Source organism: Cyanistes caeruleus, chromosome 15 (genome assembly GCF_971803275.1).
Source record: "Cyanistes caeruleus chromosome 15, bCyaCae1.hap1.1, whole genome shotgun sequence".
In the NCBI taxonomy this organism is placed as follows: domain Eukaryota; kingdom Metazoa; phylum Chordata; class Aves; order Passeriformes; family Paridae; genus Cyanistes; species Cyanistes caeruleus.
In genome coordinates, this window is record NC_141715.1 from 17,097,955 (window position 1) to 17,115,819 (window position 17,865).

Genomic DNA, 17,865 nt, shown 5'->3' on the forward strand with positions numbered 1-17,865 from the left:
AACCCTTCCCTCTGTTCTAGCTCATTTTTCACCACTAGCTTCTCATTTCCTCAAAGACCAGTTTGATTTTTCATTTTCGTCACCAAGAGCTGCTCTGCTAAACCTGGCCAAACACTGGCACAGCTTTGACCCTGGCTGTGTTGCACCTGTGTCCCCACAGAGGATGGTGGGCACCACTTGTGTCCAGGAGATTCACTGACCACCCACCAGCCTGAGGAAACAGGCACAGCCACCCCTCTAACACCAGAATCCACACAAGCTGCAAACAGCAAAATGGGAGGAAGAAGAGAAGCAACATTAAGGTGGGAAGTTATTTCACTCCAACACCTCTCAGTTATGAGCTTCATCTCCTCTGTCAAAGCCAAAAGAGCTGAGAGGCTTTGGCATCAAGCCTATGTGCAGGCTCAGAACCAAGAGGAAACCAAGAAACATGGGAAAGGGTCATCTGGAAGGTTTTTTATCAGTCTGTCCTTCCCACCAGTTTCTTACTACAATATTCAGCTACAAATCCTGCTCAGGGAAGTTCTCAATCCCGAGGGCTGAGCAGAGCTCCCTCTCCCCCCAGCATCACTGAGCCCTTTGGAGGCACCCAGAGATGAGCTCTAACTCTTGACTGAGCAGCAGTTGAGCACCAGCAATTAAAGCTTGGAGTCAAAGGAGGCTCTCTTGCTGTTTGTTGTTGTTAAATTAAGCCAACTCAATTAGCCCCTTATATTGCAGCCTTCTTACCTTGATCTTTCTTTGGTCTGTCAACCAGGCTCATCCAGAACTTAGAACCATTTTCAACTAATATTTCACCACTCTGCAACTTCAGCTACAAACAAGTAATTAATGCTAATGAGTTTTCCCTTTTTTGCAGCAGCAGCCGTCACCATTAATACCAGTTGACTGGGTTTCACTGAAGCATAGAAAAGACTCATGACTGGAAGAATGATAAATGATTTATGAGCAACAATATTTACTAGTGCATATTTTAGAGTAAGTCAGCTCCATAGGCTTTTCTTGCAGGTCTGCTCCAAGAAAGTAAAAAAGAAAATTATAAAAATAAACATTAGATGTGAGGAAGAAAGCCTGGAATATTTAATTAAGGTCTTCACATTCTGTTTGGTGCTGTTTACATTTTACATAGTCAAGAAACACGTCTCTGTCGAGTCAACACTTGGCTCTTCCTCCCACAGTGCCGGTCTGTATACAGTCAGATATCGAATAAGTTATTGACATATTTCAGATGCAGTCCCATAAAATTCACAGCTGCGGGGAGCACATTAACTTTTGAGCTTAAACTGAGTTTTTAAATGCTCTTCAAAGAATCAGCCCTTCTGTTTCTCTTCTTAACCTCTACTTGGGCCATCCAATTTCCAGACCTATCCAGTTACATTACTGTTGGATGTAATGTAACAGTAATTAAAGGGTAATTACCCGGACGCCAGCCAGACAAGCTGAGAACCCACAAGTTGAGAGGTGCAGTGTAATTAGAAAGAGCAACAAAGTGAAATGGGAATGGTTCTACTTGCTCTGAAGAGCCACAGTTGGAGAAGCCACCAAATGCATACTCTTACCTTGCTTCCGAACATCTTCCACAGCTGCCACTAGCTCCTCCTTCAGGAACTGGCTCTCCTTTGCAATTTTGTCTCCTTTCTCCAGGAAATTCTCTGTTGCTTGCTCAACTGAAGCAGCCAAGACATGGGCCTTTTTAGAACGGCCTCGCTTTTTATTGGAGGGGCCCTTGTTGCTGGTGTTAACCAGTGTTGTTACCTAAAGCATAGATGGAAGGGAAAAAGCCCAACATCAAATTGAATGTTTATCCATTTGATAGCAAGAAGGACACATGTATTTTTTTACTACATATATATATACTATATTTTAATATATATTAGTATTATTATATATATTATTATATATTATATATACTATTATATATTCTGGTATATATTATACTAATATATACTATTTTTTCAGTGTTTCGCTAATATCCACACTACTGCCAGCTCCAAAAATTAACCTAATGAATGTTTCTCATATTTAAACACTACCATGCTTCTTGATTCTTTAGATGACCAAAATAAATGCAGCTAAACAGCCCAAAGATTTCTCTCACCAGCAGCACACCTCAAAAGTTGATTTAAATAATGGAGATCTATTTGTATTTATGATAAACTGCAGCCTCAGTAACAGGCCAGAACTCTCTGGCACCACATAAAAGAAACCAAGGTAGGGATAATTAGTTTGGGATAACTCTCCAGTCATAAAGGACCCCAGACAAGGTTGAAGTCTGTGCCAGTACAAGTGTAGAGACACAGTATCTTCTTAGTCCAAAACAGAGCTGTAGCCAAAGGGCTGAATGCAGAGCAAAGGACTTGGAAGAGCTCATTATTTCCCTAAAAAACCCACAACTGAACTCTCATAATCATGCTGAAATCAACAAATATTTCCCAACTCTGTGTGTTAGACGGACACCCTGCTGGGAGCAGGGCATCACCAGAGGCCAGGAGACCCCCAGGTACTCTCTGAGCTCAGGATCAGGATCCATCCCCTTCCATCCAACACAGGCATGTCACAAAATCCACACACACTTCTCCATTTGCCTTACTCTTTCCTCTCCTTTTTGGAAAGCCTCAGAAAACGCACACAAAGCTGCTTCAGAGGGACATTAAATTACAACACTAAAAAAATTACTGCTCTGGAAAGCCCAAGGACTGCTGACATAAAGGTCCTCAGAGCTGAATCCATCTTCCCAGCTGGCTGATGCAGAGAGGGAAAGCCGTCAGTTGGGAGTATCGCGGTTGCTTAACGGGGAGCATTTGTACTGGGTACTCTCAGTTCATCGTGTTCTACAAATAAAGAATAAGTTGCAACAAGGCAATTTGCTCCAGTTCCCTCTCTGTATTTGCCAGTCACATCATTCAGAAAGCGGGGGATTGCCAGTACAGCCTGTTGTGCTTATTCCTTGAGGAGTAAGTTACAGACACTGCACTTGGTGAAAAAGGTCCTGTGAACAAGTTTGCTCGGTTGAGTTTGCCAAATTAGGACAATTTCTTTTAAGCAAAGACTATCAGTAACTTCAGCTAAAAAGCCTCATCATCCAACTGCCCACCTGAGGATCCAGAGGGAACAAGTAACAGGTACAGACAGCAGCTGGGTGACTAAAGGGAATAATACTGGAAACAAAATTTGTTCATTCCTGTCTGTACCTAGCAGGAATTTTGTCCAGCTCATTCTGTCATTTTAGACATTTCACATTCCAGGAAAACAATGCTGAAGATAACAAGTGAACTGTCTCCTGTGTACCTTCTCCTCCAGACCTCCTAGAAAGTCTCTTCCAAGAATTTTGAAACACCCAATACACACAGCTCCCATTTACAAGATTTACTTCAGCCTTCCTGTGCTCTTCAGTGCTTTCCACTGGGGCACATACACCAAACAGAAAGAAGTTTTTATTCACAAATCAAGCCCAAAGTGTAGACATGGAACATTATTTCAATCAGAAGTGCAGAAATGCATGTTAGCAACTGCTGTGTCTAATCAGGTGCTAAAGCAGCACAGTCTCCCTGGACTCACAGCCTATTCCAATGAAACTGAGCAAAGAAACTGCTTGCAGACCTTTTTATTTTCAGTTTGTCATGTTCTACACCTAAAATTTAAGCTTTGTGACTTAGTTAAAATGAAACACCAAAACAGGCAATCGTGTTTATGACTATTTTGCCCCATCTTTTTCCTACCTGTGTAACAAGAGGCTCGAGCAGCCTTTCAACTGCCAGTGTTCTTATCTCCAGGCTTTTGGGGTCCCATTTGAAGTTCACGTTGGCTGCAGTGACAGCAGTCATTTCTGCCAGAAGAAAAGAGCTATATGAATACAATTTTTTATTGTTAAGGCATCTTAAAAATAAATTTAAATGAAGCCTGTTAAACACAAAACATACACTTAGTGTAAGTGAATGTTACAGCATCTCCAGAAACATCAGCTTTGATGCAAACGGTGTGACTTTGACATAATGTTATGACAATATACAGATATTACCTGCACATTTTGGTTAGAAAATAAAACCAAAAGCCAGTAAACCCACACACAAACCTGCAAAGCCACTGCTGTTTTATCAAAGCAATGACAAGATCAGCAGGGCTACTCACTGCTGGTCCCCAAGCAATGAAGAGGGACCACGGGTAGTGGGGGCACTTTGCCCATGAAGCTGGGTGCCCACTGCCCAATTTGCACTACTTCCCATCCAGGGCCAGCTCTCCTGTGCCTCCAGAGCAGCCCTCAGGCACAACCCAAGGCATGGGGGAGCAGAAGGGAATCCTTCAGCAGCTCCAGAATGCTGCCCACATCCTCAGCTCCACCAGTCACTGACCAAAGGCTCTGCCAAAGCAGGAGCCAGGTTCAACTCAACCCACGCACCTCCCCCTTCACTCAGTTCACCTTTGGGGACTACAAAGGTAAAGGAGTGAATATAAGCCTCACAAAGCCAGAAAATCCAGCTGGTTCATACTTAACAGCTTACATATCTATTACACTTCTCCTTAACATTTGCATAGGAGGGAAAAGCAGATTTGCATGAAGAGATCTGTTCAAAGCTGTCACTGAGCCGTTCCTTCCCGTTACAGTTTTATATCAACATCCCAACGGAACAGCAAACATACTTATGGGAAAAGTTGAGTGAAACTACTAAAATAGCTCTGCTGTAGAGACCAGCAATCTAAAAAAAAATAGAACTAAAAATAAGGAACTACAACAAATCTCTGTATTAACACCATGATGCTGCACATTACAACAAAAGAATAAACTGAACAATAATTTCAGTAAAAAATGGATTTAAAGTATTACAGATCCATAAAACCAATTCATATCACTTCAGACATAATAGATTCTAGATCTTCCTGTGTTGGGCTGACCTCAAAATTCAAGATTAGACTAAACCTACATTTGTAACTCTTTATTTTGAAAGTAGTAAGGAAGAAAAATAGATTTCCTAAATCTCTGTACACCCATCTTCCTAAATACCTACTGTAGAGGTCATTTTAAAGCTTATTAGCTGATATTTTTAATCTTTGTCTGGCCAGGGCATTGCCTGCACAGCATCTCAGCAGTCACGTTGCTCTGACAGCACCAGATGTCCCCAAGCTGCCAGACGAGCACAACATCCCGTTGTTTTTCAAAAGCAGGAGGCAAGGCACTAATTTTGGTAACCAACAATGTTTACAACACGTACCAACAACCAACTGCTCTCTCCCGACCCCAAGAGCTAATTGTGCACAGGAGGGCTGCTTGTTTCCCAGGGAAGAATAAAAGCTCTGGGGCACTGGAGGAGCTCAGGCTCAGCTGGCCCAGGGCTGCTCCCCAGCCATCCCACGGCAGAGATCACTGCAGCACTGCTGACCACAGCTGACACACTGAAACACCACTTCACAAGGTGCAAGGCAGGAATATCCACCCAGCTGAATTCAGCTCCCCACTACACCCATGCTGCAAGTGCCCACACTGCTGGGAGAAAAATGTTAGAAGCTGAAAGCTTAGAGAGAGACTAGAAAGAGCCTGACTGGTGCTGGTGTACGTGTAACCCTTCTGATGGTCTGCACTGAAGAAACAGTGGGTACAGGTGAAGGCTCCCAGCTCCAGAGCCCCCAGGGAGCCACAGGAGGGGGGAAGGTGGTCACCTCCTGTCCTACCCTACCTCTGACAGCAGCCACTAGGCACTGTGAACTCATTAATTAACCTTCTCTCTCAGTCCTCCCTTTCCGTTTCACTCACCCACCGGCTTGTGCCACAGCCCAGATGCTGGCACAGGGCATGCTGTGAAATGCCCTTCACCCCCAGGTAGCTTCCCACCCTCCACAAGGAATTTCAATGCTTTATTCCCTCCCCATTAGCTTGGCACGAATGCTTCCTACGCAAGAAGCCAAGAAAAATACACTGACAACCTTTGTGGTTTCTGAGAAACAGAGCCAGGGCTCTGGAAAGCCCAGCAGGTTTCTAAAGAAAGGCTTTTTCTGTGTAGTTAATGCTGCTACACCTCTGGCAGAAACAACGTGCAGGACAAGGTAACCATGAGAAGATACATTAATTGTATTAGTAGGATAATAAAGGCAATTCATCTGAAAACACGTTAGTATGATAGTTCATGAATTGGCCAAAAGTAATGGTCTATAAAACCACTTAGTAGCAGCACTATTGAAATTTATCTAAAAAGCAAAGCTTGATATCAAATAGCCTGTTTGGCAGCAATGGCTTGGCTATCATTTGTTCAATGCAATAAATATGTTTATTCAATTAAATACTTGTGGAGAATACAGGAACAGGCTACAGGTTACCAACACATGGGTGAGATGGGCTTAGGGGATAAAAGAACAACTGCCAGGGCCCTGGTATGGCATGGCTGGGACTCCCCCCAGTTCTCTGGAACTTGCCCTTCCCCTGTGACTGCTCAAGCTCTCCCTCAGTGAATTCAAACATGGGAACAGGTAGCAAAGCACACAGTGGGGTATTGGAGCAGAGTGCTTAACCCTTGGCTCCTAGAGAGCACACCACAACCCCACTGCAGTCACTCCAACACCTACAGAGGACATCCTCTGGAGGAGGAACCCACTTGCAGAGCAGTGCAGTGCTGGTTTGACAGCCAGGACAGCCCAACTGACATGGGAACAGGTTCTCCATGCCCCAGCCCCACACATTCCAAGGACAAAGCAGCACGGACCACACAGAGGAAGAGTGAGCAGCGCTGAATCTCAAGTGCAGGAATATATAGAACAACACCACTGCACGGGGAGTTGTGGTTGCCCAGCCTGTGGTTTCATAAGCAGTAGAAAAGCTGCTTAAAGACCAATGTTCATCCTCCCACAACCCTCCAGGAACTCATTCCCATTTGCACATCACACCCCCTCCGTACTGGCACAGCTTTCCCCACGCCTGAGCGATTAACCAGATGGGGAAGGGCTGATTTGGCTGAAGGGAAAGAAATCCATTTTTGCAAGGTGGGCTGAGATGCCCATCTGGCTCACCATGCCACCACAGACAGTGCTATGGCAAGGGGAGATGGCACCATCAGCTGGCACCCTTGGCAAAGCCACTGCAGTGGGAACACGGGGTAAAGCTGGATACCACAGCCAAGCTGAACCAGGAGCCACTGAAAACTGAGCATCAAGCAGAGCTTCTGCAGGGAGCAGGAATGTGCTCCCCACACATCTGATGCTCAGACATGTGAAGTCCCAACCTCCAAGCATGCTCACCAGCCCAGCAGGTTAACTGCAAACCCTTTGGGTTATTTTCCTGTTTGTGATGGTCCTCGTTACTGCAACATAGATTTCCATAGCAATGCAGTGTCTCACGGGGGCTTAGTACCCTGCAATCATACAAGGGCAGGGATAGCACAGGAGCTTAAAGAAGCCACTTCCAGGAGCTTAAAGAAGCCACTTGCAGAGCTCTGTTCCAGCCAAGGATCTGCAAGCAGAATCATCCCTGGACAACTTTCTACAAACAGTCAAGGTCTCATCTACAGCTAAAATTTAAGGACAAGTCTCCATTCTGCTTGAACCGACCACTGCTGCCACCCTACTGCTCCTCTCCCTGCCCAAAGAGACCCACACTGGCACAGGCCTGATGGGGTGAGCCAATGCAGGGAGCTGAGTCTCGGGGTAAGCTTCCCTTCACAGGTTCCTGTCCTGATGGGGGAGGTGGGACTGCCCAGGGAAGGACCAGCATAGAGATGAGTTCTGCTTCTGAAGTGTCCCCCAGGGCAGGCCCCAGCCCTGCTTGGAGGGAAGGATGAACAGAGAGATGTCTGAGCTGCTGGGGCTGCCAGGAACACACCAAGAGTGATGTGCACAGTGCTCCTTCCAAAAGCCACAATTGAAGGTCTGAGTGTTTTCAAAAACTGGTAATTCAAGGTTTTAAGAATAATTTCAGATACCTACTTCCATAATACTGGCATGCAAATAATTTTTAGATAGTGGCAAGCAGAGGAATGCAGCTCTGCAGCTGCTTTGCAGAAGTGCCCTGAAGGCACCCAAGGCTTTTCCAAAAGCCCATGGAGAAGCACAATTTAAACAGCAAGCTCTGCACCCTAACAAACCACAGAAAGGCCTAAGTGCTCAGGGTCCTGTTGTTCCAGGTTGCACTCCCACACACACACCTGAAGGCAGGACTGGCTGTATCTCAGACACTACTGAGTGAATCCATTCCACCTGCCCTGTACCAAACCGTCCTGCAGCCACCCCACCTCCAGGCAAGGGTAAATCTCTTTGGGTTACACAGCAAAAAACAACTGCCTATCTCCTGTGCTTCAGCCCCACCACCTTGTGCTACCTGAAATATCTTTAACATGAGATCTGCTGTCAGTCTTCACATTTTAACTCTCCTGCCAGGCTGCTTTCTAAAAGCTTTTAGCTGCACTCACTGATTTCCTGGTTTTTCTCAGGGAAGCCGGTATTCAAGGAATGGTCTGACTGGCACAGAGAGGAGCTGACCTGGCCTGGCACAATAGACCACATGCTGAATTCCAGCATTGTGCTAGCCAAAATACCTAACACAGAACGTGGGACAAGAACATTTTATACCTGGGAGGACATTCTCCACCTGAACAGCCCTGCTGCTGCTACTCAGCTGTTCCCCACTCTGTGGGGCCGATGTGCAGTAAAAGGTATTTCACCGCAGTTTTTTGCACTTTCTTTCCCTCCTATGTCTTTAAGTAGTCCCACTCCTTTTGCAGGATAATCTGGTCTCCTACCATGCTTCCAGACTGTCTCTAAATATACTGTACTGCATAATAACTCTATCACCCATCACTGGGGATGGAACACGGAGGGACTCACAACACAATGACCCAGCTTTATCCTCCAGACAGAAAAAGACCCAGACCCCACTTTCCCAATGGAATCCTTTTGCTTGGCTTGTTACCCAAATACCCAACCCACCTGACAACCAGCAGGGATCCCTGACCCCTGCTGAATGTAATAGACAAGAGATCAAAGATCTTCAGGAGCTGGGTATCTAACACACACCATTAATGCAAACCTTCTGAACAGTTTTGGTTTCAAAGAGATTAAGGCACACTTCAATAAAACTCAGCTCACATGCTGGGGCTTCATACAGCCCACGGACAATTCAAAATTGGTTTTCATATAACTAAGAGTATCCATAAAATAAAAAGTTTCATTCTTTCCCTTCACAGTCTCCAAATTAATTTGTCTGCCCTGTTCCACAAATAAAGCAACACTCGGCAGCCAAATAGCTGCAAGTCAAGGATGTTTGGTGTATGCGATGCTTTTCAAGGAGGATTTAAGCAGGCTTTATTTAAGCTGGTTTTATCTAACATCAAGTAGACACAACTGAAAAAAGAGAGTCATCCTCTTCTAATGTAGTCTTCAACCTTACATTTCATCTGCTCAGCTACCAAACCCTGCCCCCACCAAAAATGCCACACAGGTAGAAATCCTTACTGCTAGAATTTCTGAGATGTTAATACAAACTCGGGGGTCATGCTGTGGTAAAGCCCCTACTTGTACGTACAGGATGAGTTTGAGTTGAACCTGTCTTACAAGACTCAGGTCTTGGTGGCAAAGGTGGGATGTACTGCCTGTGCCTGTGTTATTAAACTCTGGAGTGCCTCCAAGTTCCAAGGTGTGAGTAGATACACCAGCCATGTCCTGCTTGGTGTCAAGGTAAGACCATCTCCACCTCATCCCAAACTCCTGGTTTTCAGTGAATACAATTCTACTAAACTTTCAGATCTATACAAATCCTGGATAAATACATGGGAAATAACTTCACTGAATAAAACCACCTTCTGCAGAAACCAATGACCATGTTTTCCTTGATGGAATTTCCTGCCACTCAAGTCTATTCAACTTCGCTACGCCTTTTGTTTTGGGGTTTTTTTCCCACAAACTGCAGTAGCCACCCAAGAAAAAAGACAACATTCAGGTTCAGATAAGCCTGTTTCTCACCAGTGCCATCCCAGTTCCAAGGCTCTTAATCTGCTTTCATCAATTCTTCTCTGCTGCTCTTGTGGAGAAGACCCACAGAGGTATCTGAAACACTCATCAGACAGCCTGACACAGCCAGTGACAAACACTTCCCTATTCTTCACTGATTTAGACCTTGCTGCTGAATTGAGAGATGAAACCTAATCCAGTTTCCCTACAAAAATCCATGGAATTCCTGACTCTGTTTTCTCTCCCAGCGGAGGCAGCAGCCACGGGGAGCTCTGGAGCTCCTCACCTTTTCCCCATGGCAGCAGAGCCCCAGCCCACACAGCATCAGGGGAGTGGGCACAGGGCACAGCAGCAGATGAAGGTGCCTCGCTCTCCCCCAAGCAGTCTGTGTCTCCTAGCAGCTTCCAAACTGTCACAGTGCTGGGGATTTGAGTGACTCCTCATCAGTCAGAATCGGGAACGTGCTCTGTCACTACAGTTTTCACACCTTCACTCAGGTCCTGCTGCTGCTTTGGGGTTGGAGGCAGGCTCTGCATAAGCAGTTTCACTGTGCTGGTCCTGGGAGCTCAGCAGAGATTTCACAGTGGCAAATACGAAGTTTGCTTGGCAGATGCTGGTGCCAACAGTTATGCAAGTGTTCAGCCCGGATCGTTTCTTTTCTGACAGAATTGTTTTACTACAAAGGATCTAGAAAGGAGGTGCATGGAAGACAAATCACAGGCAGCACGAGCAATTAGTGACTTATTTATGTCACACTAAGGCTCCAGTTCATGGATGACACCCTGAAAGAACACAGAGCCAAACTCAGGCCTATACCCATTTAACTGTTCATATGGATAGCCCCAACAAACTTCCGATTCATTTCTGCAGTTTTCAGTTTCCAAAACTCATGCATGATCCCCACCCCATAAAGAAGACTCACAGGGTATCAAGAGTGCTTTAGAAGACACACATGCTCTTTGTAAAAAGGACAGTCTCCTCTAGAACTGAGATTAATTTTTATATTCTGGCTGCAGAACTTCATATTTGGGGAAAAAGGATGTGTCATGACCAGCAAGCTATTATGAATAATAATATATATATAATAATAGTTGTTATGAATAATAACCACTCACTCTGCCTTCACATGCACGTCTGTGCATTTTATGCTGAAGACCTTCAGTAACACCATGGAAGAAAAGTTCCCAGATCAGAACAAGTAACTACCAGATGTGTAACCACTGTATTTAGCTGCTCCTTGGGTCAGGACTGCGAGGCTCTGGCCATGAAGGACACCACACCTGCAGTTTAAGCAAATAGCAACATCTCTCACCAGCTTCTCTCTGCAGAGATGGCAGCTTCCACCTCCCAACCTCAGCCCTGCTCAGCCACATCTCACACTGAAGCTGTAGGCTCACACCACAACATGGGGGCTCAGCCTGGACACAAATTGTCAGAACCCAGGAGACTCTTGTGCATCTGCTGGACCACTTGACTTAAACTACCAAGAGCCCTTCCACCCTCAGTGCCTCTTTCCACTCTTGAGGCAGAAAACTCCATGAAGCTTCCCTAAAATCATTGAGAAAGAATTAAAGAACAGCTTTCTGGCACTCTCTGAACCACAGCACACATTTCAGACCCTAGGGACAGGCACTCAGTGCAAATATAATAACTAGGCTGTGGCTTCAGACCATGGCCCTTCAAACCCCAAACTATGCCAGCACAGGTTCCAATTACCAACCTTAAGTTAACAATGAATGCAAGAAGGGGCAACCTTTTAACAAGATAATTTTTGCCACAACTGTATGTTAAATAAGAAAAAGGTTGTTATAAATTAGTCCACTTTATCAGCTGGCACAAGAATTTGCCACAGCTGCAAAATTGATTTTTGCTTAGCCTGCAAAACCTCACTGATGGCTGGTAATAAAGGGAAAAGAAAACCTGGGGATTTTTGTTCTGATCTTCTTCAGCACTCAGCCTGCAATAAAAAGTGCTGTTTATGCTAAAGAGTCAGAAATAACCAGAATCTGACCCCACTCAAACTGCATTTTCATTCCTAAATTGATATTCTGTTATGCAATACCCTTCAGTGCTTTTAGCTGACCACATCTTCGAAATCTAGCCCTTCATTAGCAATTTAAAACTGTCAGGAGTCCACAAATACTGGAGCTGTTGGAGCCAACACACATGTTTTGGAAAAAAAATTAAGAAAAAAGACTCCCTATAATTAAGGGGTTGATGAAGATTTACTTAAACATGGAACAAATGGACAGCCTTGTATCACCAGAGACTAAATACCATATTCTCTCTCAGTTCCATGCTCAGCATAGCAGCAACCAAGGACTACATAACTAAAAGTTCTGTGTTTTAAGAATGGAAAAAGTTCTCCGGTTTTTTTCTCCTTTTTCAAAACCTACTAGAAACACCCACTGAAGCAAAAGGAGAACATGAGTGTGAAGGCTCTTCAAAGTAAAATGTTTTCTAAGTTTCCTATGAAAACTCCTTCAGAAGTCCTTTTGCAGTCCTCCACTTTGATTCAGGAACACTCTGTCAGTCTTAGCTGAAAATTACAAAGGAGCTTTTTTTAAAGAAAAAAGTAACAAACCCCACAGGTGAGGAGACCGAGATTTTCCCTTGGTGCTTAGGACAACCTTCTGCAACATCTCTGAGCTATAAACAATGAGTTCTTCTCACAGGAAGAATTGCACCATCACCACACGCCCTCAGACAACTCTCAACTTGCAGCTCCACCAACACACCGTGAGTTTGGGAGGGGGCAGGCAGGAATTCACAAAAACAAACCCCAGAAGAAAGAATGAGCATGAATGGGCTGCACAAGCGTGGTTTGGAGGAGTGAGGCAGCTCGCAGTGCCTGCGCTAAGGCTGCATGCTCTGACACCCCATCTCCTCCAGGCTGCGGGTTCTGCAACGCCGGGCCACCGACTGCTCACAACTTACGGCTTCTCCAGAAGAGCAAAGCAAGTAATAATAAAAACACCGTGCTGTGATGAATTTTTGGATGATTTCCAGAGTTCCTGCACAGCCATAAGCACCTTCTGTCAAGTACAAACTCGCTAAAGGTGCACCACAGCACATGGGAGTCAGGGCTAAGCGTGACCCGCCTGGGCAGGAACCCTTCCGAGTCACTGCCCTCACAGACAGATGACCAATTAAAGCAAGTTCTGCTAAAAAAACAAAAGTCACTGTCCCACCCACATTCCATAAAAGCAACATAAAGGAACCAGGTTTGAGAAAAAAGAGTCACTGCTTGGATGGTCTTGCTGGGGGGGAAAAAAAAAAAAAAAATTAATATAGTAACAAAGCCATTTACTAAGTAGAAACCAACTCAAATCTGATTAAAAACACATTTTTCTCTCTCCACCCCTTCTTTTCACCCCCAGGAACAGGAAACATGACAAACATACAGAACAAAAACCAGATGAGCTAAAAAATCCTGTTCCATTGGCTTTGCACCAGCGCTTTGCCTGTGGTTCTGCTGAACACTGCATCTTTCACTGACAGCCATTGACTTCTCCCTAGGCCCATAATAATACTCTGTTAATCAAATAATCATATTCAAATTGTCTTAACCAATTCTGTAAACTAAGTAAACAGGCTTAGAACACCTGACACTAAAGTACTGATGCATAAAGACCAGAAATTAACTTTTTCTCCTTGAGGTTATAAGCTTTGAACCCTGCACAACTAATCTGCATTATTCTGTTTTGCTACAAATAAACCCTCTAGCTTTTTTTTTTTTTTTTTTTTTTTTGTGCTACTCTTATTGGATTTCATGTAATTATTTTTTCTCCCTAACCCCCAGCTAGGAGAGAGGGGAAAAACCCCTCTCACAATCATACTGCACTCTTCTCTGTGCCTGTGCAAAGAGGTTTGTGACTGAGGACTCCACCAGCAATGAAGTGTCATGGAGTAACAAACACAGGCTGTGCCCACTGTCCAAAAAAGCCTTCCCCACGTCTCCACTTTCAGGATGCATTGTTTAATGTTACATAGGAAATGTGTTTCCATCTGCAAGGGCAGTAGTTTCTAATTAAACACATCTTCCAGAGAGTGGAAGTGACAGGAACTACAAAGCCATAGTTTGTACCAAAATTTAAACTACTCCAGAGCCTCTCACAGAGCCAAACCAGATTCCTGCTTTTCACTCAAAAAATATTCCATATCTTTCATTCTATTTGTAGCTCTTATGAAGTCCTTTGACCCAGAAGGCTTCTAAATGTTAAAGCTATGGAATCACCAGCTGAACGTGTGACAGGAGAGCAGCTCTGCACCTGCAGCCAGGACTGTCAGAGCCATGTGGGCTCCTGCCAGCACTGGCCACTGTGGCCACCAGGCACATCTGCAGAACAGCCAGTCCAGTCTCCAACTCCTGCCTCAGGAGCCTCCTAAACTGCTGGACCTTGGTAGAGAACCTCAGAGAAGCAACACTACTTGTTTATTCTTCTCATGGTTTTATTGCTTGTTTTACTGCCTGCCTGTTGCTTTCCCTTTTGGGGATGGCTTTACACACTGCCACCACCCAGGAAAAAGGTGGGGGAGGATGAGAGGGAGGGAAGATAAATGATGATAAATGATTGTAGGGATCAGTAAAAAGAAAATTGGCAGGGGTCAGTAATTACGACCAGAAGGAGACCCCAAACCCCATTCCAGAGCATCCATCACTCCACAAAGGCATCAAAGAGCCAGAGGATACTGCTCAACAGTGCAACAGGCAGAGCTCCTGCTTTATTCCCTCCTTCAGTGCTGCTAACAGTCAGCTCAGCCAAGACCAGGTGAAGGGCTTGTAACTTAGGGCCTCAGACAAGGGCTAGGCTAATAAAAAATTGACAGGACCAGTACAACCAGAACCTCCTGATGAGGGTCATGGCAGGACAGACCTCCCAGCTGTAGCAATCAGAACACACCAAGCCCTCTGTGCACCACTTCCAGTTCACTGTTCAACTTCTCACCTTTGAAATGAATAAATAATTGAAGTTTCAGGTTGCTTAGACTCCAAAACATCTGGACATCAGATAGAAGTTGGAATGAACTGTATGGTTTTAAGTGAAGTTATTATGAGATGTGTCACTTGCACACACATCCACAGCCCATCATGAATTATCCAGGACCAGGAGCAACCCTTCAGCACTGAGCAGCATGACTCTCGAGGTGTTTAAGTCATGCTAAAAGGGATTAGTTTTACAAGCATACATTACAAGGACATACTTGCAAGAAAGAGGGCAAAAACTGGCAGCTTGTACATCTTGATTAGTTGCACTCACACCCACTTTCACCTTCTTGCTTCTAAGCTCACCACAGCTCTCTCCTCTGCTGTTCAACAATGCTGGCACTGAATTCAATATTCCAGTCAATTAAAAAAAACATTTACCCACCTACAGCTTCAGCTGGAGATCTCAAGAGCACTTTGCTAAGATGAATACTGACCTGCTCAGTGTTACGCAGGTTAAACACCGTTTTATAGGCACACAGCTCAGCCCTGTTTACATGAAAAATTCAACTGACCTTTGTGGCTCTGTAAAGCTACACTGCTAGTGCAGCCCTTGTGCAGACCATTTATTTAAGTGGATCTTCTGTGCTCAGGTTGTATCAACCAGAGAAAGATATAGAAAAATAATCTCCCCCCTAGAGCCTTAGATCTGCATAGATATCACTTCTATAAGTGCTCAGAATAAAGTGAATGAAAACTCTGAGCCCTAGGGGAAGTGGGAACAGCAGTGGAAGGCGGAGCAAGGAAAACCACACAAGCCATCAAGGCCACACGTTCCTGATAGCACTGACCCTTACTGACTGAAATGGAAAGCCACAAATGCAGTATTTCCCTGAATTTCCTCTTGACCTGCTGAGCAATGGCAGAACTGTGGGGCCTACAATCTCCCTCAGTTCCTTCAGTTAACCTCCAGGAAAAAAAAAAGTTGTTTTTTTTTTTTTATTTCTCCTGACCCTTCAGCATGTACCCACCCACCAAGCTCATTAGTTTCAGCCTGTTCTTTAAACTAGCTATTGAAGGCTACTTTAGAACAGGGTGCACCAACGGTGCCTCTTCTACCCTAATTTGCACCAAAATCTCATTTGCTCCACATCAACTCCTCATTTGCTCAACATCAGCTCCACACAGAAGTTCTTCTTAAGCATATACAGTCATATGCAGATCTTTTCCATAATAGGGCACTGATTGCTGAGAAACTGGGTGTTCTTTGGGAAGAACAGCACACCACAAGCTGAGATCTCACATTACACCCAGTGCAATCCTACCTGCCCTACTGGTGCCAGCTCCGTGTCTGCTTTGCTCTCAAGCCCCTCACTGCCAGGAGTTTCACTCATCCTGGGCTGGAACATCAACACTCCCCAGTCCTTGTGCCACTCCATGCCCTAAAACAGAGCTGCCAGAGAACCAGCTGCTCTCCAGCTTGGCTTCATGGGCACTGTTCCACTCTCTGCCTTGCTAATGGTTATTCCTTTAGATACATGGCCTGATGTTTGCTTTTTCCATCCCTGAGCTTATCAGAGAATGGTTTGGGTGGGAAGGGATCTTAAAGCTCATCTCATCCCACCCGTGCCACGGGCAAGACACTTTCACCAGCCCAATTTGCTCCAAGCCCCATCCAGCCTGTCCTTGGACACTTCCAGTGATCCAGGGGCAGCCCCAGCTGCTCTGGGCACCCTGTGCCAGGGCCTGCCCACCCTCACAGCCAAGAATTTTTCCCAATATCCCATCTAATCCCATCTGCCCTCTGGCAGTGGAAGCAATTCCCTGGGTCCTGTTCCTCCATCCCTTGGGAATTGTCTCTCTCCATATTTCCTGCAGGCCCTGCAAGGCCACACTGAGCTCACCCCAAAGCTTCTCCTCTGCAGGTGAACACTGCCAGCTGTGCCAGCCTTTCCTCCCAGCAGAGCTGCTCCATCCCTCTGCTCATCCTGGAGCCTCCTCTGGCCTGGCTCCAGCAGCTCCAGGTGCTCCCTGTGCTGGGCCCGGGGCTGGGGCAGCTCTGCAGGTGGGGTCTCACCTGAAGAGGTGAAGAATCCCTGCCCTCCATCTGCTGCTCACAGTGCTTTCGATAAACCCAGGATACTTTGGATAAATTCAGGCATTGATTCCCGAATTTAAAGCCTTTCAGAAGAGGCTCTTGGGAGTCTAACTGATTAATAAGTAGCTGTCTTGTAAATTAGAGGAATTTTAACAAAAGGGAACATCAGACTGGGGGAGAATTTCGCTTGGCAAACTGTATTAGTTTAGATCTGTATATTGAATAATTTCTATGACTTCACAAAGCATGGGGAAAAAAGGTTACTCCTCTAATTCCACCAGAGATATTTATAAACACATATCAAAGGACTAACAGATGTTTTCTGTAGTGCGTCTAGGATTAACAAGCAAAAATATGTAATCATATTGAGAGAAAAGGTAGCTGGCTCTTTAAATCCAACAGTCACAAGGAATTATGAATCATATTTAACTATCAGATTTGCCCATAGAAGAGTCTGGACTAACCTTCTACACATCAGAAATCACAGTTACACCCATTCTCACCCTGACTAGCATTTAAGGAGTCTCAGTCACTAGAGAAGAACAATCCCACTTTCAGTTTCAGTGACTGCATTCCTCCTGCAACTCCTTCACCTCAATAAATCCATCTGCACCCAGTTCTGCTTCGTGACACAGCAGGCCACTCTCAGTGCTTGTCTTTCCAAAGGAGCTCATCCAGTCAGGGTGCTAGCATACAATTTTGTGGTAGCTCTATTTTAAATCTCATTTGCTGGATTAAAATAGTATGGAGTTAAAAGTAGTAATTATCAAACATCTGCACTTTCTCTAAAGCTGCAATGCTGTTTAACCAACGCACGAGCTATAAACTCACTGAATGGAGCTATTCCAGATTAGCTGTAGAACAGTTCGGGTGAATTCCCAGAGCAGTAACACATCCCATCCCTCAAGGTCACACT

The 17,865-nt window shown here is 45.0% G+C and overlaps 1 protein-coding gene across 2 annotated transcripts in view; it reads right to left on the bottom strand.

Moving 5' to 3' along the window:
- CTNNA1 (catenin alpha 1) overlaps nucleotides 1-17,865 on the bottom strand; it is a 118,122-nt gene that overhangs the window by 97,734 nt on the left and 2,523 nt on the right. For both annotated transcript variants that reach the window (XM_086851755.1, XM_086851754.1), the window contains exons 2-3: nucleotides 3,720-3,826; nucleotides 1,560-1,755 (exon numbers count right to left, since the gene is read on the bottom strand). In XM_086851755.1, the coding sequence (XP_086707881.1) occupies nucleotides 1,560-1,755; nucleotides 3,720-3,824 (301 nt within the window). In that variant the 5' untranslated portion in view covers nucleotides 3,825-3,826. The remainder of the gene's footprint in view (nucleotides 1-1,559; nucleotides 1,756-3,719; nucleotides 3,827-17,865) is intronic.